The sequence below is a fragment of the Tamandua tetradactyla genome, chromosome 5, assembly GCF_023851605.1.
Source record: "Tamandua tetradactyla isolate mTamTet1 chromosome 5, mTamTet1.pri, whole genome shotgun sequence".
Lineage (NCBI taxonomy): Eukaryota > Metazoa > Chordata > Mammalia > Pilosa > Myrmecophagidae > Tamandua > Tamandua tetradactyla.
In genome coordinates this window covers 52,708,381-52,733,352 of record NC_135331.1, presented here as the reverse complement: position 1 = coordinate 52,733,352, position 24,972 = coordinate 52,708,381, and the positions used below count along the sequence as shown (strand labels likewise).

At 34.6% G+C, this 24,972-nt stretch overlaps 1 protein-coding gene across 13 annotated transcripts in view; it reads right to left on the bottom strand.

The window, feature by feature from the left end:
* The window catches only part of LEKR1 (leucine, glutamate and lysine rich 1), a 281,731-nt gene that overhangs the window by 64,702 nt on the left and 192,057 nt on the right, over positions 1 to 24,972 (bottom strand). For 12 of the 13 annotated variants that reach the window (XM_077160861.1, XM_077160863.1, XM_077160873.1 and 9 more), the window contains 2 exons: positions 18,396 to 18,473; positions 17,838 to 18,041 (listed from right to left, as the gene is read on the bottom strand). The exons of the other annotated variant lie outside the window; for it this stretch is intronic. In XM_077160861.1, the coding sequence (XP_077016976.1) occupies positions 17,838 to 18,041; positions 18,396 to 18,473 (282 nt within the window). The remainder of the gene's footprint in view (positions 1 to 17,837; positions 18,042 to 18,395; positions 18,474 to 24,972) is intronic. 13 annotated transcript variants of the gene reach the window in all.

Sequence of the window (24,972 nt, the reverse complement as noted above, 5' to 3'; positions counted from 1 at the left end):
CAAGATCTTCTCTTTCTCTTTGACCTCTGACATTCTAACTAGTAAGTGTCTTGGAGAACGCCTATTTGGGTCTAATCTCTTTGGGGTGTGCTGCACTTCTTGGATCTGTAATTTTAGGTCTTTCATAAGAGTTGGGAAATTTTCAGTGATAATTTCTTCCATTAGTTTTTCTCCTCCTTTTCCCTTCTCTTCTCCTTCTGGGACACCCACAACACGTATATTTGTGCGGTTCATATTGTCCTTGAGTTCCCTGATACCCTGTTCAAATTTTTTCATTCTTTTCCCTATAGTTTCTGTTTCTTTTTGGAATTCAGATGTTCCATCCTCCAAATCACTAATTCTATCTTCTGTCTCTTTAAATCTATCATTGTAGCTATCCATTATTTTTTCTATGTTTGCTACTTTATCCTTCACTTCCATAAGTTCTGCGATTTGTTTTTTCAGTTTTTCTATTTCTTCTTTATGTTCAGCCCATGTCCTCTTCATGTCCTCCCTCAATTTATCGATTTCATTTTTGAAGAGGTTTTCCATTTCTGTTCGTATATTCAGCATTAGTTGTCTCAGCTCTTGTGTCTCATTTGAGCTATTGGTTTGTTCCTTTGACTGAGCCATATTCTCAATCTTTTGAGTGTGGACAGTTATCTTCTGCTGCTGGCGTCTGGGCATTTATTCAGATTTCTCTTGGTGTTGGACCCAGCAAGGTTGTAATATTTTTCTGTGAAATCTCTGGGTTCTGTTTTTCTTATCCTGCCCAGTAGGTGGCGCTCGTGGCACATGTTTGTCTGCGGGTCCCACCAGTAAAAGGTGCTGTGGGACCTTAAACTTTGGAAAACTCTCGCCGTCCTGGGGGTTCGCTAGCCGAAGCGGCTTGAGCCGGCCCGGGGTCCGAACGCAGGGAGGGTTGCTGGTCGCTGCAGCCAGGGAAAGAGCCCGTCCGAATTTCCTAGTCGGTCCTGGGCAACAAGCGTGGCGGGAGGGCGCCAGCGGCAGCGGCCCGCCCGAGAGAGTGCACGTTCCCCGGGAGTCACGGGGTCACCGTTCTCCGCGGCCTGGGGGTTTCCGATCCAATTCTCTCAGTTGGTCCGGGGGCTGCGCGTGGTGTGGGCGCCAGTCGCCTTGGTTTCAGGGGACCACCTCTCCAATTCTCCCAGCCGGCCCGGGAAGGGGGAAGGGAGTAACTCCGGCCGCTTGTCACCCCGCCCGGTAAGGCCCGCGCGCCTCGGCGATCTCACCCGAGCTGCTTCTCTCAGCCAGCCAGCCGTTCCAGGATGGGGTACGCTGTCTTTTTTATCTCTGTTGTGGCTTTGGGCGCTTTCTGTATCGTTTCTACTCCCCTAGTAGGTGTCCTGGAGAAGAAACTAAGATCCGCGCGTCTTACTAAGCCGCCATCTTCCAGGAAGTCCACATTATTTTTCACAAAAAAAAAAAAAAAAGAAGGAAAAAAAGTCAATAGTGATGTTAAAAAAATATTTAAACCTCCTAGCCTCCTATATTCTGGAACAGCTAGAAGGAAAAATATGAGAGGATCATATGATAACCCATGACAAACTCTGGGATCTGCCCTATAAATTACTTGTTGAAGAAGCTTTGAAAACTATTGTTTTTTAATTTCTTTTCTTTATATATATGTTGAACTATGCAATAAAAATAGTTAAAAATAAAAAATACTTATTTCCTTCTTATCTAATTAGTGGAAAATTCATAATTATTTTCCAGCTCACGTGGACCATGGCCATATAATAGTCCAGAGAGTAAGTTTTATCAAATTTCAAACAATCACTAAATTCCCATCACCAATTGATGAGAGCTCCAGCTCTTCCATATCCTTGCGAACACTTGGTATGCTCAGGTCTTTTAATTTTAGACATTCTAAAAGTGCATAGTATCTCATCGTGGTTTTAGTTTGCAGTTAGTGACTAATACTGTTGAACAACTTTTTACATGCTTATTGGTAATCTAAATATCTTCTTTGGTGAAGTGTTTGTTTTAATTTTTTGGTCAATTTTTTTTTTTGTATGTTCATATAAATGAGCTTCCAAAGTTTTAAACTATATTTTGGATACAAGTCATTTATCAGATTATGCTTTGCAAATACATCAACTCAGCCTATGGCTTGACTTTTTATTTTCTTAATAGTGTCTTTTGAAGAAGAGAAGTTTTTAATTTTGATGAAGCCCAGTTTATCTTTTGTTTTCTTTATGGATTATGCATTTGGTATTATAGCTAAGAAATCTTAGCCTAAACCACATCACAAAGATTTTCTCCTGTGTTTTCTTTTAAAGCTTTTATAATTTTAGGTTTTATATATAATTTCCCTGATCCATTTTGAGTTATTGTTTTTTGAGCTTCTTATTTTGACTAGTCTTAAAATTTTCATATCTAAGCTTGAGGGATGCAAGAACACCAACAGTAAGGCAGCAAGCAAATTCATTATAAATTAAGAAGAAAAATTTGAGCAGTCTTTGGTGGTCAAGGCCTATTCTGAAGGTACAAATATTTTTAGCAGAACTAATGGGAAGAGGAAGGCTTTTCAGTACAAACTGATAAAGTTACTGCATTGTGGAATCTCTGGATAAAAGGCAACTTAATAATTTTTCCATCTTGTTCTTGAATTACCGTTTTAGCATCTTTACCCAATATTTAAATGATTGACATAGTCAACAAGTTATAAGGTTTTGAGACAATTTGCCATAAAACACAACAATTTTAAAATAAACATTATATTTAAAATAGGAAAAACCAAAGAATATAAAATGACAGATTAATGGTTTAAGAAGAAGCAGAATTGGGGCTAACATCTCTTCAGGGTTTCCTGGCAGCAAAAGCAGAGCAAGAAGACTGTTTCCATTACAAAGAGGATACTACCTATTCCCCAGGTGAAGGGTTTCTTCTCACTGAGTCTTCGAGGGATGCCTATTGCCTATGCTTCACACCGAGGGCAGTTGACGCCTTGGTAGCATCTGTCCTCAACAGCATTTCCACTTCAAATGCTGCAGTGGACCCATTTTGGGTTCACTGAATAAACCAAGAGTACAGCATGAAAACATGGATTAAGGCAGGGGAGATAGCCTGGTGGCCACAAACACCTGATTCAAATCAGCCGTTAGATATCTAGAAAAAATAGATGAACTGCAATGTTTTCAAAGTGTACTTCAAAAATGTCTTTTCACTCACGCTTTGTAAACATACCATTAACCAATACTTTGAGATTGATTTCTCTGGAAAAAAATGAAACTTGACCTGAGAAATAGGAGACAAGATAGTAAAGCTAAATTTTATTTGTGGGAAGAGCTAATGTGGGTAGGGGGCTCTGTCACCTTCACAGGAAGATAGGTTATGGCAAAAAAAGAGAATGTTTTCTCAAAGAATTGTTCTTTGCCTTCTTCGACTGAGGAACAGAACCATCAATTAAGACCCCACAGAGCTTGAAAATGATTATAATGGTCTAGAAAATCCTCAGAGTAGATGTCTTTATGTGCCAGACACCATAGGAAAGTCTCGATGATGTTTTTATTGTAAATTTTTTTTTCTCAAAGGGGTTGGGATCAGAGTCCAATAGGGTCTCTGATCTGTGATTCTCTTTGAGCCTGCAGAATGATGCTGGCTGTATCTAGCCCTTAAGGACTAGGCAGTGATACAGGGGGAATTAAGGAGTAACTGCTTGCTTTGTGGCCATAGCCATGTAAGAATGTGTTTGCACAGCAGTAGGCTGGGTGCAGCAGGGAAAATACAGTCATCAGTCACATGAAGGCAGTGACAGGTAAACTTTTCTTTAAAGAATTTCCATAACTTTTATTTCAGTAACTCTTAGAAGAGCTTCACTTAATGCAATTTTAATCCTAATTAAGTCTTCTCCCTTTTCCCAGCCCAAGCAAGAGTCTTATATTTTATTTTTAAATTAAATTTAACTTCTGAAATTTACACTGCATTTCCAAGCAACAACTCTTCTTTCCTCCCTTATCTCAGTCCCTGATACCCTCTGATCTACTTTCTCTACAAATTTGCTATTTCTATGTATTTTATATAAGTGGAAACATACAATATTTGCTCTTAATTGCTTTGTTTAGTTCACTCAGCAAAAGGTTTTCAAGGTTCATCCACGTTGTAGCATGTCTCAGAATTTCATTCATTTCTATAGCAAATAATATCCTATTGTGTGTATGTACCATATTTTGTTTATCTATTCATCTGTTGATTGACAAGTGGGTTACTTCCACTTTTAGGTTATTGTGAATAATACTGCAATGAACATTGGTGTATAAGTATCTGTTTAATTTCAAAATTGAAATTAAAAAGCATTATTAACAAAAATATTTAAAAAACATGAAATATTAGAGATATATCTGAAAAAGACATTCAAGGCCTGTACTCTAAAATTGAGTTTTTAGCGTCCTAGGAGTAGAGCTGCCAGATCATATGGCAATTCTATATTTAATCTTTTGAGGGACTGCTATACTGCTTTTCATAGTGACTGCACCATTTTACATTCCCACCAACACTAAATGAGAGTTCCAATTTCTCTGTATCCTCTCCAACACTTATTTTCTATCTTAAAATCAAAGTTTTACTTGTGGGTGTGAAGTGGTATCCCATTGTAAGTTTGATTTACTTTTTTTCTAATGGCTAATGATGTTGAACATCTTTTCAACTGATTCCTGACCATCTGTATATATTTTTTGGGGGTGAAAATATCTGTTCAAATCCTTTGTCTGTTTTTTCAATTGGGTTGCTAGTCCTTTTGTGTTGAGTTGTAGCAGTTCTTTATATATTCTGGATATTACACCATTATAAGATATATGACTTGCAACTATTTTCTCCCATTCTGTAGGTTGTCTTTTCACTTTCTTGCTAATTTTCTTTGAAGAACAATAATTATTCATTTTGATGAGGTCAAATTTATCTATCATTCTTTTGTTGGTCATGCCTTTGGTGCTAAATCTAAGAATCCATTGCCAAATCCAAGGTTGTGGAGATTTGCCCCTATGCTATCTTCTAAAAGTTTTATGATTTTAGAACATAAAACATACCTTGTTTTATTGTACTTCACTTTATTGCACTGTCCAGATAATGTGTTTTATACAAACTGAAAATTTGTGGCAAACCTGTGTCAAGCAAGTCTATTGGTGCCAGTTGTCCAATAGCATATGCTCGCTTTGTTCCTCTGGGTCACATTTTAATTAAGGTATGTACAATTTTTTTAGACATAATGCTATTGCACACTTATAGACTACAGTATAGTATAAACAATTTTATATGTACGGTGAAATGAAAAAATTTATGTGAATGACTTTATTTTGATATTTACTTTATTGTGGTGGGCTGGAACCAAATCCACAATAAATCCTCAAGGTATGACTGTATTTTGAATTAACTTTTGTATATGATGTGAGGTAGAGCTTCAGTTTCATTATTTTGCATATGGATGTTCAGTTTTCTTACACCATTTGATGATGAGACTATTCTTCCCCTATTTGTATATACTTGGCACCTCTGCCAAAAACTCCCTTGGCTATAGATCTGTGGGTCTATTTCTAGATGCTATAATCGGTTCCATTGATCTACTTGCCTATTTGGATTTGAATATTACACTGTCTTGTTTATTTACAGTTTTAAAATAAGTCTGAAGGTCAGGTAGTTACTTTGGTCTTTTGATTATTCAGTTATTTCAAAGTTGTTTTGGGTATTCTAGACCCTTTGCATTTCAGAATTAGCTTTCTTAATTTCTACCAAAAATATCTGCTTGGATTTTGATTGGGATTGCACTGAATCTCTAAGTAAATTTGGGAATACTTGCTGTTTTACCAATATTGAGTTTTTTCTTCCATGAGTATTATATACCTCTCCATTTACTGAGCTCTCCTTTAATTTCTCTCAGCAATGTTTTGCCATTTTATTGTAAAGGTCTTGAACATCTTTTATCAGATATAGCCCTAATATTTCATGTTTTGTTAATAATGCTTTTTAATTTCAATTTTTCTTTGCAAATATTTAGAAATCATATTTACTTTTGTATATTGATCTTGTGCCCTAAAACCTTGCTAAATTGACTTATTAATTCTTATAACTCCTTTTGTAGGTTTCATAGGATTTTCCATGCTAGCAAACATGTTATTTGTGAATAAAGACAATTTTGTGTCTTCCTTTCCAATCTAATTCCTTTTATTTTACTTTCTTGATTTTTGTGTATTGTTAGAACATTCAGCACAATGTTGAATAGAAGCGGTGACAGTGGATATCCTTTTCTTGTTTCCAATCTTAAAGGTAATACATTTAGTCGCTCACCATTAAGTCTGATGTTATCTGTAGGTTTCTGTAGATGCCCTTTATCAGTTTGAGAAAGTTCACTTTTATTCTTAGTTTGCTGAGAATTCTTAATATAAGGAATGGGTGTTGTATATTGTCAAACCCTTTGCTTCTGTTGAACCATAGTCACGTAGTTTTCCTTTTATAGTTTGTTAATATGGTAAATAACTGATTAATTTTAAAAAATGTTACATCACCCGTTCATTCCTGGGGTAAATTCTACTCATTCTTGATTTACTATCCTTTTTTATGTTGCTGGATTCATCCTGTTAAAATTTTGGTTATAATTTTCACATCTGTATTCATGAGGGATTTTGGTCTATAGTTCCCTTATAATGTCATTGTCAGGTTTTGGTGTTTAGGATAATAACACCATAGAATAAGCTGGGACTATGCTCTGCTGTTCTCTCTGGATGAGTTTCAGTAGAATTAGTATTATTTCTTCCTTAAATGTCTGGAAAAATTCACAGCAAGACCTTCTGCGATTGGAATTTTTCATCAAAGATTTTAAACTAACAGTGCAATTTCTTTAACAGATAAATTCAGGTTGTCTATTTTTTCTTGAGTGAGCTTTGGTAGCTTACGTTTTCAAAAAAATGTGTCCATTTCATCAGAGTTCCTAATGTTCCCCTACTATCATTTTAATAGCTAAAGAATCTGTGATATCATAGCTCTCATTTCTGATATTGGCGATTGTGTCTTCTCTCTCTCTTTTCTTTTGATCAGCCTGATGAGGATCATTAATTTTATTCATTTCTTCAAAGAAATGGATTTATGCCTCACTGATTTTCTCCATTGGTTTTCTGTATCCTATACCTTTATTAATTTCTGCTCTGGTATTTATTATCTTTATTATCCACCTTTCTTTGCTAATTTTGGGTTTCAATTGCTCTTTTTTACTAGTTTCTTAAGGGGGAAGCTGAGACTTTTTTTCTTTTCTTATATAGGTATTTAGTGCTATAAATTTTTCTACCTTTTGCTTTAATGAAATGTCATAAATTTTTACACATTTTCATTTAGTTCAAAATATATTTTTCCTTTTGATATCTTCCTTGTCCCATATATCATTTAGAATTATTTTGCAGTTTATAAACATTTGGGGATTTTCCAGATACATTTATTATTGGTTTCTAAGTTAATTACACTGAAATCAGGGAACATACTTTGTGTGATTTAAATCCTTTAAAATTTTTTTAGTTTTGCTTCATGGCCCAATTATATTATCTATCTTGGTGAATATTCTGTGTACTATAGAAAAGAATGTGTGTTCTGCTGCTGTTGGGAGAAATGTTCTATAAATGGCAATTAAGTTGACTGATTATATAGTTCAAGTCTTCCATAACTAACTGATTTTTCTGTCTACTTATTTTGTCAATTATTGAGGAAGGCCTATTGAAATCTTTGACTATAATTGTGGATTTGTCTAAATCTTCCTTCAGTTTTATCACTTTTTGCTTCACTATGTATTCACACTTACAACTAATCTAAGTCCATTTTCAAATAACACAATTTGCAAATAACTGCTTCATATGTAGTGTATATATCTTATAACAAAATATTCCTGATTTCTCCCTCCTATCTTCTTATAACACTAACTTCATTTATTTCATGTATCCATAAACTATAATTACCCAATAGATTGTACAATTAGTATTTTGCATACACTGCTATCTGTTATATCAAGTAAGAATAAGAAACATAAAATTTCATTTTAACTTCACTTATTCCTTCTCTTATGCTCTTCACTGTATTTTTTTTCTTTCTTTTTTTTGGGGGGGGGGGCTGCATGGTCTGGGAATTGAATCTGGATCTCCTGCATGGAAGGTGAGCATTCTACCACTGAACTATCCATGCACCCTTGCTTCATGTATTTTTAAGCTCTGTTATGAGATGCATAAAAACGTGGGATTGTTCTGACCTTCTGGTGAATTGACACCTTTTATCATTAGGTAATGAATTTAATTATCCCTGGTATTATTCTTTGTTCTGAAATATAATCTGCTATAATATAGCCATTCCAGCACCCTTATTATTGGTGTTACCGTGGTATGTCTTTTCCCATTCATTAACTTTTAACCTATTTGTATCTTTACATTTAAAGTACATTTCTTATAGGCAGCATATAGCTGAATTTTACTTTTTAAAACAATCTGATGATCTCTACTTTTTAATTGGAGTGTTTAGATCATTTATAATTAATGTAATTATTGATATGGCTAGGTTTAAATCTATTACCTTGCTGTTTCCTGTTTGTCCCGTTCTTTGTTCCTGTTTTTTTTTCTGAATTCTTTTAGATTTTGTATGTTTTATGATTCAACTTTATCTCCTTTGTTGGTTTATTAGCTATAATTGTTTTTTTTTATTTTAGTGGTTTCTGTGGGGTTTGTAGTAAGTAATACTAAACTTATCAATGTCGTAGTTGTCTGAATAATGGCCCCCTAAGATGTCCATGACCTCAAACTCATAATCTCTTAAAAGATGAATTTATACGGTAAAAGGTACTTTGAAGATGTGATTAGTTAAGGGTCTTGCAATGAGGAAATTGCCCTAGGTTATTTGTGTAAGTCCTCCCTATAAGAAAAAGGCAAGAAGATTGATGTTGTGGGAAGGTGATATGACAAAGAAAGCAGAGATAGAATTCATGGGGCCGAGAACCAGGGAATGACAGCAGTCTTTAAACCTAGAAAGGGCAAGGAACTGATTCTCCTTTGGAGTCTCCAGAAGGAACAAACCCTGCTGACTCCTTGGTTTCCATCCTTTAAGATTAATTTGGATTTCAACCTCCAGATGTTAAGAGAACAAAATTTTGTTGTTTTAAACCATTAAGTTTGTGGTAATTTGTTACAGCAGCAAGAGGAAACTAACACCATGGTCTCATTTCAAGTGATATTATACTGCTTCTTGTACAATATTAGAATATTTTAAAAGTAAACTTGATCAAGACAAGGAGCAGCATTCAATGAAAATAAAGTAGTAATTTCTTTGTTTTTTGAAAATCGGGAGCATCAAATGGACATGGCTGGCCATGTGCCTATCAGAAGTAAAATAGATCTAGCAATCTGATCTACTTTATTTATTAAGCTAGGTTTCCTGTTTGAAAAGAGGTCTTACTGATTAGAAAATTCCAATAAGCATTTCCAAATGGGTGCCTATGAAGTATTTTAGGAGCTACCTTTACTATAACATAGATGGTACTGAATATTTGAGATACTAGAATTTCAGTTTCTCTGGGGACAGATTTTTTCTACCTTTTTCTACTATGCTTTCTAGAACAAAGTACCATTATATCTACCCTTTTAGAGCAAAAATTGTGGAAATTTAGTAGATCACGGTAGTCAAAATATGGTATTCCAGTGTTAAAACATGTTAATAAAATAAACCCTGAATTTTCAAAGAATTATGGAGTTCTTTTATAACATTTTCACAAAGTATATGGTGGCTTGAGTGAACTGTTATAAAAATTATGAATTTGCATTTGGGATGATAATTTTGCTTGATATTAAGGTGACAAAATTGAGAAGTACTTTTGTACTTCTTTGATCCCCTGCTGAGCCCCTGTTTTTTACTTTAAGAATTAGTCAGTACAACTCTTTAATGGGGACAAGGCAAGAAAGAATAATTACATACAATTTAACAAGCACTTATCATCCTTGATTAAAATGGAATGGGCAGTGAGATATGTATACAGAGATGATTATAAGTGTGAAAAAGATAATTAGTATTCTTAAAATAAAAACATCATATAGTACACTAGTACACCATGGAAGGGCTCACAAATTATTCAGGATTACAAACTAAAGTATAATCATTTAAAGACACTGGTAAAGAAAAAGGATTGTTATGTTGAAAGAAACTATAAAGGACTAACTTGGACTCTAATTGGACTTTTTGCTAGAAATCTAAAGAAATTATGAAAAATAAACCATTAAGTGTTAGAGACATATTCCATCATTTACCATATTATAAAAAGCTGAAAGAGTGCAGCCATTTTGATCATATAGATATTTAACTTTCTCTTTAGAACCAGTCCTAGAGCTATAGATGCTTTAGAATTACAGGAAGCAACACAGATTTATGTCTGAAATTTGGATTTTTCTAAGAATCTAATAAAAAGAGTACCCCCAGAATCTTGGAGTTTTGAATTATATTCCCAACTCTGGTTTTTTTTTTTTTTTTTTTTTGCAATTTAGAAGCTCTCTGGGCCTGAGAGAATAACAAGGGAGCCTCCCGGTATTAAGTCCTATGATCAGTTGTTTGATTGGGATTAATTCATTCCCATCCATACAGCTAACAAATATTTATTGAGTGCCTACTATATGGCAGGTACTGTTTTAGTCTCAAGGATACAATGGTTAAAAACAAAACAAAACAAACCTGGGTGTTTCTTGCCATTCCTTGGGAACCAGTTAATGCAATTCCCTCATTTTTAGATGAAATAAAGACTTTGAATGATAAATCACTCACTTTTTGTATGTGACAGGGAGGTGTGGCTATCTGTGGTATTCTACCTTGCAATTTCACTGGATATTTTTTAAAATAATATACTTTGGAGATGACACAATAGGCAAATTTGTATCTACCACAATTAAGAAAATTCATTTCTAAAACATTAACTTTTAAATTCTTGGACCAAAAGGTATATAAGAACCTAATTCTTATATGTAAGCAAAAAATTGAGATTCTCTTAATTGAACTTAGACTGAACTGCAAACAAATGTCAAACCATAATGCCAAAACAACAGCTCTAAATTCTGTTTCACAAGTTGTTCTTTTAGAGATGTCTTCACATTGTCAATCAAAGAGATAATTTTGATTTTGCCACAACTCCAATCTCCCTTAACAGCAGTAAGTCTGTGATAGCATAAGAAATTTGGCAAGCTTCTTATTCTGAGAGCTGTTGATGGATAGTAAAACAGAGAAAGAGGTCAGTCTTGGGGAAAAATCAGATAAGAATTATTATTTTAGAATATTACTTAGAAACTTCATTTGTAATGCTTTAAAGTAATAGGATAGCATCAAAATTGAATCACTCCGAGGATTAAATCTTTACAACTATAAGTAGATAATACTGAATTCAGCAGATATTTACCGAATATTTACATGGTCAATGTAGGGCATAAAAATTATGAAGACATGATGCTTTAAGGGGTTAGAAGCCTAAAAGAAGGTGCAAGAGAGGAAACATACTTTTTGAGCGCCTACAACCTACTGGCACAACACTAGTAGGTGCTTTTAATCTTCAGAAGATAGTTATTATTAAATATGCCCTTTTCACAGAGAAAGAAAATGGGCCTTGAAGTGGCCAAGTTGGAATTTGAATCTATGTTTGCCTAAACCCCACTGTCACAAGATAACAGAACCCTTGAAACATTGCTTCCAAATCCTTTTTTATTCTACACTTTTCATTGCTTCTAGGCTTTAAGAAAAAGATGGCAAGCCTCATCCAAATAACTAAACAGTAGGTTTTCTTCTTTTAGAATGTGGTTGTGAAATGTTTTTATTCTGTTTTCAATTTGATTTTGCCTAGGCACTGGAGATGCAGAGGACAGAAGTCATCGTCTCATATTTGAGGAAGGAATGGAAGAATCCTGAGAGAGTGGAGAGGGTGGGATAAAGTAGGGAAGGGAGAGGGGACATAAAAGGGGCACTCTGGGCTATTTTGCTTTCTTCAGAGCTCTGAGTTCCCTGAAGACTTTGTATTACAACATAGTTGAGACAGAAAAGTCAGACTGAGAATAGTTGAAAAAAGCCCTTCAAGACAAAAACTGAGGGAATTGTGCAAATTCTAGGGGAGGGAATTTGGGTTATAAGGCCAGACACAACAGAGCTTGATTTCTGTTTTTGCCAATTATGTGACTCTGAGGGAGGAATTTAGCCTTGCATAAGTTCAATTTCCTCATCTGTAAAATGTACATAGTGACACCTGCTTCACACAGGTGAGGGTCACAGCTCTGCTAGTCAGTGCCTTTGTGCACATTTGAAAATGACTTCCCCTCTGGCTTGGTGAATTATAAAATGTGCTCCGTCTGGGTGGGGGCAGATCTATGGATACAGGGCTTGATAAGACAGGGTGGCACATTTTATGCAAGAAAACCAAGTCCTTCTTCTGTGGCAGATGGCCAGAAGAGGAGAATCTGGGCTGGTTTTCAGGCCCTTCACCCTTTCCACTGAGCACCACCCACGGTAAAAAGCATCTGGCATAGGGTACTATGAGGACAAGATAATGCCCACTGACTCTCGCAGAGGGTTCCCTCTGAGAGATCTGTGGATTTTGTGTGAGAGTGTCTGATAGGATGAAAGGAGGATGAGGGAGAGGAAGAGCGGGAAAGAGAATAGGAAAGCAGGCTTATTTACTTAACAATGGGGTCGTGTCATACAAGGGAAAACAGGAAATTCTATGAACCTCCTGAATTTGCTAGATTTTGTGTGTATTTTTCTGGGGCAAGGGCTAATCACTTTTCATTAAAAGAAAAAAAAAAGAAAGAAAGAAAAGATGAGAGAGGAGAGAAGAGGACCAGGGAATAGAAAGAGAAGTTAACGTTGGGAGTAGAGGATTACCCTTTCTATTGGCCTAAAAGATACTCACAAGGGGGACAAGGGAGCAATTAAACTTCATTATGATAGGCAAATAAATGATACAGATAAATATTATTTATTTCATAGAATATTTTACATGTAAGCAACTTGCACCTTAACTTTGATTACATTTAAGTTTTTCCTTTAACAACCTTTTCACTATTACTGACACGTTATGGGCAACTACATTAAAGTGAGTCTTTTTCTATATTTGTTTTGGTATCTACCAAGATTGGGATAACATGTTCTTGGGAAAGCACAGGGTTTGGGTGCCTGTTATAAACAGCTGTGTGTTCCTGCAGCATGGTTATAGCCACATGTTAGTACATAAATGAATTTCTCTAGAGTATTATATGTCAACAGTCTCCAAGTTTAAATACATATGTCTTATGAAATATACTTGTGAGTTGGTTATAGAGATTTTAGAACACATTTTACTAAAGAAATGTTTTTTTCCACAAAAATGGGATTAGGCCCCCAAGGATTAAGAACTCTACTTAATCCACAATATGCCCAAAGTGATGCTGTGCTTTAACAGTTCTGGGCAGAAGTCTAGACTTGGCCACAGAGAGCATGAGAGGTCTCTCATTACACAAAATTTTAAAAATAGCCACACTTTTCTCTGGCTCTACTGCCTGTGCCTTGCTGCATTCCTCCCCATCCACAAAGGGCCTCCTCGCGAGCTCCAATGTGTGTGTGCGTGTGTGTGGTGTGTGTGTATAGAACCAAGCTGACCAGACCTTCTCTACCCCAGCATCCCATGACCCCAAAGACCTTCTTCTCTTCCTTTCAGTGAAGCCTTTTTTCCCTTCAACAGTTTCTTCAGCTGGGGGTGGGGCGGGGAGAAAACCACATAGAATGTTGAAATACATTTATAGTAATGTATGAATTATTTCCTAGTCACTAACTTCTCTTCATCCTCCAAATTCAGAAGTTCTGTCAATCTTTTCCTAGAGCCAGTGATGGCATTCTACATCTTCTTTTTCTCCTTTTCTGAAACTAGTCTGTAAATGAAGTTGCACATTTTTCTGGGCACTCACCAGATCTACTAAAGCAGAATCTCAAGTTTTCTTGAGCTCCATTCTCTTATGGGGAAGACACTAACACTTCCATCTACTTAAGGATCCTCTAATTAGAGGTTCCATTGGCGCTTCAAATCAAAGCTTCAACAGATTTGCTCAGTTGAGAGACAGGGTCAATTGTTGAAGAGAAAGAAGGTGGAGAGAGGAAAGCAAAATTCATCCCGGGACTTTAAGGAACGTCTGCTGGAAGGTGATTGCAGGAGAGATGGGGGAAGAACCAAAACAGAGACAGGAAAGGGGCTGGATAACAAGTTTGCCCCTGAAGTTAAAGGAAGAAAGTTTCAAGGAAGGTTTGCACAGTAATGTTAAAAGCCCCTCAAAGGCCATTTTTAACCCGGATTTAATATATTCCATTTGGCTCATGACAGAGTAAGCGTTGGCTATTTTGCTACCGTCCATTTGGCAGAGATACTTAACCCAATAGAAACTGGGAGGGACTGGGAGCTGGAGATTTAAATTTTTCTCACATCTCTTAGATTTAACTACAAATAAAATCCTTTGATACCAAAACAGTAAATGACCTGACTTGGCTCCACTGTCTATTGCCAATACCTTTTCCACCCAGCAGCCAGAATGCTCTTTCCACAGTGTTACTCCTCTGCATAAATTCCTTCAATGGTGTGCTGGTTTGAAAGAATGTACGTCCCCTAGAAAAGCCATGTTTTAATCAAAATTCCATTTCATTAAGGCAGAATAATCCCTATTCAAAACTGTATGCTTGAAACTAATCAAATCATCTCCCTGGAGATGTGATTTAATCAGGAGTGGTTGTTAAGCTGAATTAGCTGACAACATGTCTCTACCCATTTGGGTGGGTCTTGATAAGTTTCTGGAGTTTTATAAAAGAGGAGACATTTTGGAGAATGAAGGAGATTCGGAGAGAGCAGAGAAGGCTGCAGCACCACAAAGCAGAGAATCCACAAGCCAGTGACCTTTGGAGATGAAGAAGGAAAATGCTTCGTGGGGAGCTTCATGGAACTGGAAACCGGGAGAGAAGAAACAAGCAGATGACGCCATGTTCGCCATGTGTCCTTCCAGATGAGAGAGGAACCCTGGCCGTGTTCACCATGTGCCTTTCCAGATGAGAGAGAAACTCTGACTGTGTTTGCCATGTGCTTACTCACTTGAGAGAGAAACCCTGAACTTCATCGGCCTTCTTGAACTAAGGTATCTTTCCCTGTATACCTTAGATTGGACATTTCTATAGACTTGTTTTAACTGGGACATTTTCTCGGCCTTAGAAATGTAAACTAGCAATTTACTAAATTTCCCTTTTTAAAAGCCATTCCATTTCTGGTATATTGCATTCCGGCAGCAAGCAAACTGAACAAATGGTATCTTCTCATTGCTCTGAAAATAATACTCAAACTCTGAAAGGCCTGCAAAACCCTGCGTGACTAGTCCATGCCTACCTCATTCACATTTCCTATGCCTCCAGCCACACTGCCCTCCTGTCATTTCCTGGAATTTATCAAGTTCATTCTTTACTTGGAAAGCTCTTCACTGTCTCTTGGCATGGGAACTTCTACTTGTCTTTCTTTACATATGACCTTGGAAATCACTTTCATGAGTACTCTACCCATTGCTGTAAACTACAATTATTCTATTTAGTTCTCTACTTTTATTTACTGTTTGTCTCTCCCAGTAGATGTAAGCTCCATGAGGACAGGGACTATCTTAGATCCTCCATTGTATCTCCAGAGTGCACAGTACTTGGCATATAGTAAATGCTCAACAAATAATTATTGCCTGACTGGATTAACCAAAGAACGTCATTCATTTATTCACTCAATGAATATTTCTGAGTGGGTACATGTACCAGGTTCCTGGGATACAGTAGAGGACAAGGAGAATAAAATCTGAAATTAGCCTTTTGTGTGGACCCATTTTTATTTTTTATTATGTGTCAGATTTCATGCCAGTAAATTTAGTTCCATCAAATGACTAAGTATTATAATATCTGCTTCTGGATAGATTGAAACATAGATAACAAAGAAGGAAAAAGGGCAAAAAACACAAGAAAAGAAAAGAAGACAATAAGAAGAGGAAGAAGTAGTTCACTGATGTCTTTATTTTCTGAAAGCCTGTAGAAATGGTCCTTCTCAAACAATTCTTACAGCAAAAGTTATAATTATATTCATATTACATTTAAAAAAATCATAGCAAAACATATATCCAAGTGGGCATGTTCTTTAAAAGCAATACCCTAAGGAAGTTCTACATTTGTGGTAATGATTGTGCCAATCCTCAAAACATTTACAAAATTCCCTTCCTTAAATTGCCACCAGAGATAGTTTAGTAAGCTCAGAACAAAGAAAACATTCTATTTTATTTTTTTCTCCCACATGATATTTTCCAGATTGATTTCTCATCATTGTCACTGAACTTAACTTTCACCGGATGTATTTGAGATTGTTTCAAAAATCCAATCCATTCCTAAAGGTCAAAGAGTAATCATACTAAGAGTATTCTAAAAAATGTGCACTTAAGTAAGTCCTCAGAGAAGAGTTCCAGAAACACCGAGATAAAGGTAGAACTTTCTCAATGACAACTATGAAAGAAATAGCATTCATTGGGGTAAACAGTTAAGCCTAGTTAATCTGGCATCATTGGAAATGAGAGATCTAGATTATAAGTGAATTTCTCAGATAACCAAAGTTCTAAACAGAGACTTTTCACATTTTATTTCATGGTGCCCTTTCTAAGACATAAGATTCTAAAATCATCCCAACCTTGTTTCCATGTGAACTAGAGAGACATCCTGCTAGCCTGAAGTAGAGACAGATACAATTTCAAGGGCAATGTGTTGGTGAGAAAGAATCTAATTCCAAGCTGCCTGCTACCCATTCCCCAGCCCCCGCCCCCAGATGCTTCTTCAGCAAATAGCTGACCTTATAAGAAAGAACTAAGAACAGATTATAAATCTTCCAATTATCAAGTAGTGAAATACTCATAACGTGAAAGGAATGATGTGAAAATTAAGCTAAAAGATGAAAATCAAAGGAAGGAAGAACAAAAATAAATATATGAAAATAAAATCTTCTATGCACAGAGAATAATAAAGACAAAAGTTCTTACTCTTATGAACATGTTTTCTTTTGGACTATAATAATTATATCAATAAATGTAAATGGGATAATCTCTTCTATTAAAGACAGCATGATTTTAAAAACATTAACAAAACAAAAACCCAATATTCATGCTATATATCACATATGAATTTAAAACAAAAGAGCTCAGAAATAATGAGCAAAGCCACATTAGGCAAATGAAAACAAAAATAAAGCAGGGTTGAGATATGAATTACAGATAAGGTCAATTTAAAGGCAAATTTACCAAACAAAAATATCTTGGAAGGCTGTACCAATATGCTTCTTTGTAACCTCCATACCACTTATGAAGTTATCTTTGCTCATGGCAGGACCCCAATAAACTGTGTTCACAAAAAGGAGGCAAGACAAAAAGTGGGAGCTTTTAAGATACAGAAGTGGTATAGAAATAGGTTTTCTTGTTGGGAAATGATAGAATGTCACTAATCATTGGCCCAAGTGAAATTCTGTAGTACAAGTACCATACCCATCCAGTCTTATTTGATTCGTTTTAATGCAATTCTAAAACCAAATACAATGTGGGTTCTATCCCTACTTCTGCCACTAATTAGCTGTGTGACTTTAAGCAAGTCATTTAACTTCTTTGGGCTTCAGTTTAATCACCTGAAAGATGAGGTGGTGGAATGTGATCACCTTCCAGGTGAAGCACATCTTTAATCCTCTGATCCCACTGTATTACAATATGTAGGACCTTGTTATTTCAAAAATATATAGAATATTGACTTAAACATAAAACAGTTTTGGAAGAAATTATTTATGACTGCACCTTTCCTTTTTCACTGTTACAACCTCTTCCTTTGTCTGATTGAGAAGAGTTTTGGTTATTTCTAATTCATTTTCTGCAAGGTTAATTCTGCTTTTTATGTTTTCTTCTTCCCTTTCTTTTGCAGTCAGTTTTTCCTGTAAAGTTTTGAACATTTGTTGACAAGCCATTAAAGATTCTTCTTTTTCTTTAAGCAGTCTAGTGTTCCTAAAAAATAAAAGAAATCCCACACATGTGCATTATCTATAATTAATGTTTCTCAAAGATACTGTAATTTTATGTTTCTCAAAGATAGATGAAAATGCCATTTGAAATTATCAATTAAAACTTTAAATTTAAAAGCCAGAAGATGTCAAAAATGGAGAGTTCTGTGGTGCTAAAATATTACTATCTAAACACAAGGCAAAATCAATGAACAGCTGCAAGACATTATCAACTCAAATTAAGTGTTATATATGCAAACAATACAGTAAGCAAAGTTAGGTACATCTAAAATAAAATATTTAAAATATGGTTTCAAATTCAACTATTAAAATAATTTTAAAATTTTGTAATGTATACCGTGACTCAGAAATAATGGATTCAAACTTCAATTTTCTAAGTTCTCTTTGGCAGTCATCAGCTTCATTAGATTTACTCCTAAAATATTATAAAAGAGATTCAAATATATTATTTCAAAAGTTAAAGCATAAGATTTTTTTCTACATCATTATTTTATTCATCTATAGAATTTCCTAGCTCCTTTATATTATTACTTCTTTAAAGAAAATAAATATTCAGTCTACTTTTGTAATGGCCAAGTAAGCTCTATCAGACTGATCTACCCTTAGATTAAAAGTCTAAACTCCAGACAACATAAAAAAACAAAAACCAAATAGCTATGAAGGTACTGGAAAATGACCAAAATCAGGCAGAGTCAAGAAAGGAACTAACACTTGGAATTAGGGATGGCACTGGGTCAGGGTTTTTCTTTTAATTTTTAATTTATTTATGATTTTAAGCCTGCGGGCAAGGCCCAGTTTGAAATTCTCAAAGAAAACTGGTAGAAAACTTACAATCTTTCTGGGCTAAGGATCTAGCTACTGAAAAGTAGAAGGGGGAATCCTGTATAGGAGAGAACCCAAGAGAGTACTACATTTAATCTCTGACCAAAACTCTGGCTGATCGCTGATCTACACACACACAGGACATATTCCAAGCAGCTTACTTAAAGATAAAAGAACTGAACTGAGATTTGAACTATTACCCTGGAAATAGGGTTGGCAGTTTGAGGTCGACCAAGTTAATTACCTACTTAAATCACTACACCACTGGCAACAACATTCTTTGGAGGACTAGAACAAAATTCAGAAGTTTCTGCAACAATACATTCACAATGGAATACAATTAAAATGTACTCAACATATGATAAAACAAAAAAATGTGATTCATTCTCAAGAGAAAAGACAGTTAATGGGGGCTGACTCTGAAACAACAAAGATAAAGAAATTAGCAGACAAGGATTTTTGTAGGAGCAATTAGAACACCACTTAAAGATATAAAGGAAAATCTTCTCTAATTAATGAAAAGATGGGAAATCTCAGCACAGAAATAGAAACCATCAAAAAGAACCAAATGGAAATTCTAAAATAAAAATAAATATTTGCCTTGATCTTATATGATGAGGATTTTGAAACAACATTCAAAAGTTTAATATATAAGGAAAGATTAATATTATAATTTAAATTTCTTATTTAGACTGCTCATTCATAAGTTATTATCTAAAAGCACCTCAAAATAACTTATAAACTGTACAGTGAGAAATATGTTAGCTAGATCATCAATGGCTTGACCCTATTTACAGAACGGGTCTTTCTAAGACATAGTCATTTAAAAGCATCAAGAACATAACATTCACATATTTCTAAGCCTTTTTAATTATAAAATTGACAGAGATATAGAAAACTTAACATTAAAATATATAATATAATGAATTTTTATAAGGAGAATATTCCTGTAACTACCATCCAGGCCAAAAACAAAAGCTTGCCAGTCACCCCAGAACCTTTCATATCCTTGGTTCCAATCATAGCCAATTCCCTCTTCCTTAAACCATTCTCATGAATTTTATGGTAATCACAATCTTGATTTTCTTTGGAGTTTTATCATCCAAGTTTTACCTCTGAACACTACAGTTTAGTTTTGCTTGTTTGTATGTTCTATTTTTAAAAATTTGCCTTTCAAGTTTCTATTAATCTCTAGGTACTTCTTTTATTACCCCATTTTGTAAAATGGCTTTATTAAGGAATTGTATCGATATACAATAATTGGAACATCTTTAAAGTGTACAGATGGATAGGCTTTGACATATGTATATACCCATAAAACTATCACCATAATTTAGATAATGAACATAACAATCATCCTCAAAAGTTTTTACTTGAGCCCATTTATAACCTATACTACCCATGCCATTCTGTTGCCCCTTATTCAGGGAACAGCTGATCTACTTTCTGTCACTAGTGACTAGTTTATATTTACTATAATTTATATATATATGAAATCATAGAGTATATTCTTTACCTGGCTTTTTTCACTCAGTATAATTATTTTTCATTGCCGGTATCAATAGTTCATTCAATTTTATAGTTAAGTTGCGTTCCACTTTATGGATAAACCACAATTTGATTTTACATTTGTTTGGGGGATGTTTAGATTGTTTTCCATTCTTGGCTATTACAAATAAAACCTCTATGAACATTTTTTACTAGTCTTTGTATGGAAATATGCTTTTATTTTTCTTGGGTAAATATTTAAACATTTAAAGAACTGCTAAACTGTTTTCCAAAGTAGTTGTACCATATTACATTCCCACCAGCAGTGTGAGAGAATTCCAGCTCCTTGACACCTCATCAGCATTTAATATATATTTTTTTCTTTTATGTATCATACTTTTGAATTCATTTTAGCCCTTCTAATTGATGTGTGGTTGTATCTCATTGTGGTTTTAATTTGCATTTCCCTAATGTCTAGTGATGTTGAGCATCTTTTTATATGCTTACTGGCTATTTGTACATCTTCTCTGGTGAAATCTCTTCAAAATTTTTCACCAATTTTTATAGTGTTGTGTGTTTCTAAAGTTCTTATATACTCTGGATACAAATCCTTTATCAGCTACCTGATTTGCAAATAATTTCTACCAGTCTGTGGCTTGTCTTTTCATTCTCTAAACAGTGCCTTTCAAAGAGCAGAACTTCTAAATTTTTTGTGAAGTTGAATTCATCATTTTTCTTTCTTTTATGTATCATGCTTTTGTGTTGTATCTAAAAAAATCTCTGACTAATCCAAGATGACAAAGTTTTTCCCCTATTTTTCTTTTGGAAGTTCTATAGTTTTAGGCTTTACAATAAAATCTATGACATATTTTTAGTTAATTTTGTGTATGGTGTGAGGTAAGGTTCTAAATTCATCTGTTTGTATGTCGATATTTAATTTTTACAGAACTATTTGTTGAATAGAAAGGTTATCTTTTCCCATTGAATTCCCTACGCATCTCTGTAAAAAAATCAACTGACAATAAATATAAGGGTTTAATTCTGTACCTTCAATTCCATTTCATTGATCTGCATGTCTACATGTATATCAGTACCAAACCATCTTGATTAGTGTACCTTTATAGTAGGTTTGAAAATTGAGAAGGGTAAGTCTGCCAACTTTGTTCTTTTACAAAATTGTTTCAGGTATTCTGTATTTCCATATGACGTTTACAATCGCTTGTCAATTTCTACCACAAAGTTTTCTGGGATTTTGATTGGGATTGTGTTGAATCTATAGATCAATTGGGGGAGAACTAACATTGTAACAATATTGAAGCTTTCAATCCATGAACATGGAATGTCAGTCTATTTACATCTTTATTTTCCCTCAGCAATGTGTGGCAGTTTTTAGTGTACAAGTCTTCCACTTCTTTTGTTCAATGTCTTAAGAAATTTTGGATGTGATTATGAAAGGAATGTTTCCTTAATTCCCTTTTCAGATTGTTCATTGTTAATATATAGAAATACAATTTCTTTGTATAGTGATCTTACATATTGTGACCTTGTGGAACTGGGTTAGTTCTAGATTTTTTGTGGCTTCCCTAAGATTTTCTACGTACAGAATCCTGTCACTTGTGAATAAAGACAAACTTTTTTCTTCCTTTCCATACAAATGCCTTTTCTTTCTTTCTTTCTTCCCTTCTTTCTTTCTTCCCTTCCTTTCCTTCCTTCCTTCCTCCCTCCCCCCCTTCTTCTCTTTCCTCTCTCTCTTTCTTTTTTCTAATTGTACTGGCTAGAATCTTCAGTGAAATGCTGAAATAGAAGAAGTGAGAACAGACATTGCCTTGTTTCTGGATCTTAGGGGAAAAGCATTCAATCTTTCACCACTGAGTATGATAATATCTGTAGGTTTTTGTAAATCCCCTTTGGCATCTTGAGGAAGTTCCCTTCTAGTCTTAGTTTTTTTTTTATAACCCAGGAATGGATGCTATATGTTAAAAGTATTCTTTTGAGTCTTCTGAGATATTTTTTTTTAGTATTTTAATATGATGAATTACATTGATAGATTTTTAAAGTTTAAGCCAATCTTGTATTATTGGAGAAAACTTCACCATGAAATATCTTTTTTATATATTGTTGGCTTAAAGTGAAAAATTTTGTTTAGAATTTTTGCATCTGTATTCATGAGGGAAAATAATCTATACTTTTATTTTCTTAAGCTTTTGTCTGATTTGGTATCAGAGTAACGCTGGCCTCAGAGAACTAGTTGGGAAATATTCTCTCTTCTTCAAATTTCGAGAAGAGCGTGTGTGGAATTGTTATTATTTCTTCCTTAAGTGTTAGACAGAATTCTCCAGAGAAGCTATCTGGGCCTATAGTTTTCTTAGTGAGAAAATTTTGCTGTTGATGTTGTAGGTTTTTTTTTTGTTTGCTTGTTTGTTTAATTTTTATATTGAAATAATTATAGATTCACAGGAGATTGTAAAAAAAATATATGATGAAGTCTAATGTATTCTTAACCCAGTTTCTCCCAATAGTAACACCTTGTATAGGGCAATATTAAAACCAGGAGGCTGACATTAGTACAATACATTGAGCATATTCAAATTTCATCAGTTTTACAGCATTCATTAATGTGCTTTTATGTATGTGTTTCTATGCAATTTTATTACATGTATAGATTATGTAACCACTACCATAATCAAAAGACCAAACTGTTCCAGTACACATCTCACTTGTGCTACCCCCTTTATAGTCACACTCACCCCATCCCCCATCATATTGTAAAGGTTTCTAAACAAAAATTAAAATTATTGTATAGATATAGGGAGGTGCATGGGTGGTTCAGTGGTAGAATGTCCACCTTCCACAAGGGAGACCCTGGTTTGATTCCCAGACCATGTACCCACCACCCCCAAATAAAATTCATTTAATAGATATAGGAATATTTATGTTATCTGTTTCTTCTTGAGTGAGCTTTGGTAGTTTGTGTTGTCTTTCAGGGAATGTGTCCATTTAATCTAATTTTTCATATTTATTTTCATAAGATTCCCTTATCCTTTTAATATCTGTGGGATCTTAGTGATATCACTTCACTTCTTCTTTATATTTATCATTTATGTCTTTGCTATTTTTTTTCTCCTTGAACAGTCTGGTCTGAGGTTTCTCAATTTTACTTATATTCTCTCTACTGTTGATCTTCCTTACTGCTATTCTCTTTTCAATTTCATTTATTTCTGCTCTGATCTTTATTATTCCCTTTCTTTTGCTTATTTTGGGTTTCATTTGTTCTCCTTTCTCTAGTTTCTAAATCTGGAAGCTGGGATCTTTGATTTGAGACCTGTCTTCTTTTCTAATATAAGAGATTAATACTATTAATTTCACTTGATGTACTGCTTTAGCAGCAGCCCACAAAGTCTTATAGTTTGTATTTTCATTCTGTATAAAATACTTTATAATTGCCAAAAAGATCTTGAAAAAAACAAAGTTGACGAATTCACACTTCTTGATTTCAAAACTTACTTGCAACAGTAATCAAGACAGTGTGGTAATAGATAAGGATAGATACAGAAATCCATGGAAACTGAGAATTAAGAGTTAAACCCTCACATTCAGGCCAACTGAATTTAAACAAGGGTGCCAAGACAATTCAATGGGCAAAGGATAGTCTTTTCAACAAATGCTGATGGGAAAACTGGATAGCCACAAGCATAAGAAGAAAGTTGGATTTATACCTCATAGTCTATTAAAAAATTGACTAAAAAATGGATCAAAGACCTAAATGTTAAGAGCTAAAACTATAAAAGTCTTAAAACAGAGGTAGAAAGCTTTGTGACCTTGGATTAAGCAACAGTTTCCTAGAAATGACATCTAAAGCACAAGGAACTAAAGGAAAAATAGATAAACTGGACTTCATCACAATTAAAAAATGTTTGTACTTCAAAAGACTATCAAAAAAGTGAAAAGACAACTCACAGAATAAAAGAGAAAATTTTCAAATCATATATCAAATAAGGGTAGGTATCCAGAATATATAAAGAACTCTTACGACTCAGTAATAAAGACCTAAATAACCCAATTTAAAAACGGACAGTGATCTGAATAGAAACTCCTCCAAAGAAGATATTCAAATAGTCAGTCAGCATACAGATAGTTTAGTATCATTAGTTATTAGAAAATGCAAATCAAAAGCACCATGAGATACCACTGCACACCTACTAGGATGGTTATAATAAAAAAAGAAAATTACACATTACTATTTTAGTTTCCTAGACTGCTCAAGTAAATACCATGAAATACCATATAATGGGAATTTATTTGCTCATGGTTTGAAGTTGGAAAAAAGTCCAAATCAAAGTGTCATCAAGGCAATGCTTTCTTCCTGAATACTATGGTGTTTTAGGGCTGGCTGCTGGTGATCTTTGGTACACAGCTTGTCACTTGGCAAGGCTCTTGGTAGCCTTTCCATTCTCTACCAGTTTCTGTTGAATTTCAGCTTCTGGCTGCTCCCTGTGGCTTTCTCTCCCTCTGTTCAAATTTCATTCTACTTATAAAGGATTCCAGAAATAGGATTAATACCCATCTTGACTGAGCTTGGGCTGGGCCACACCTTAATGAAGTAA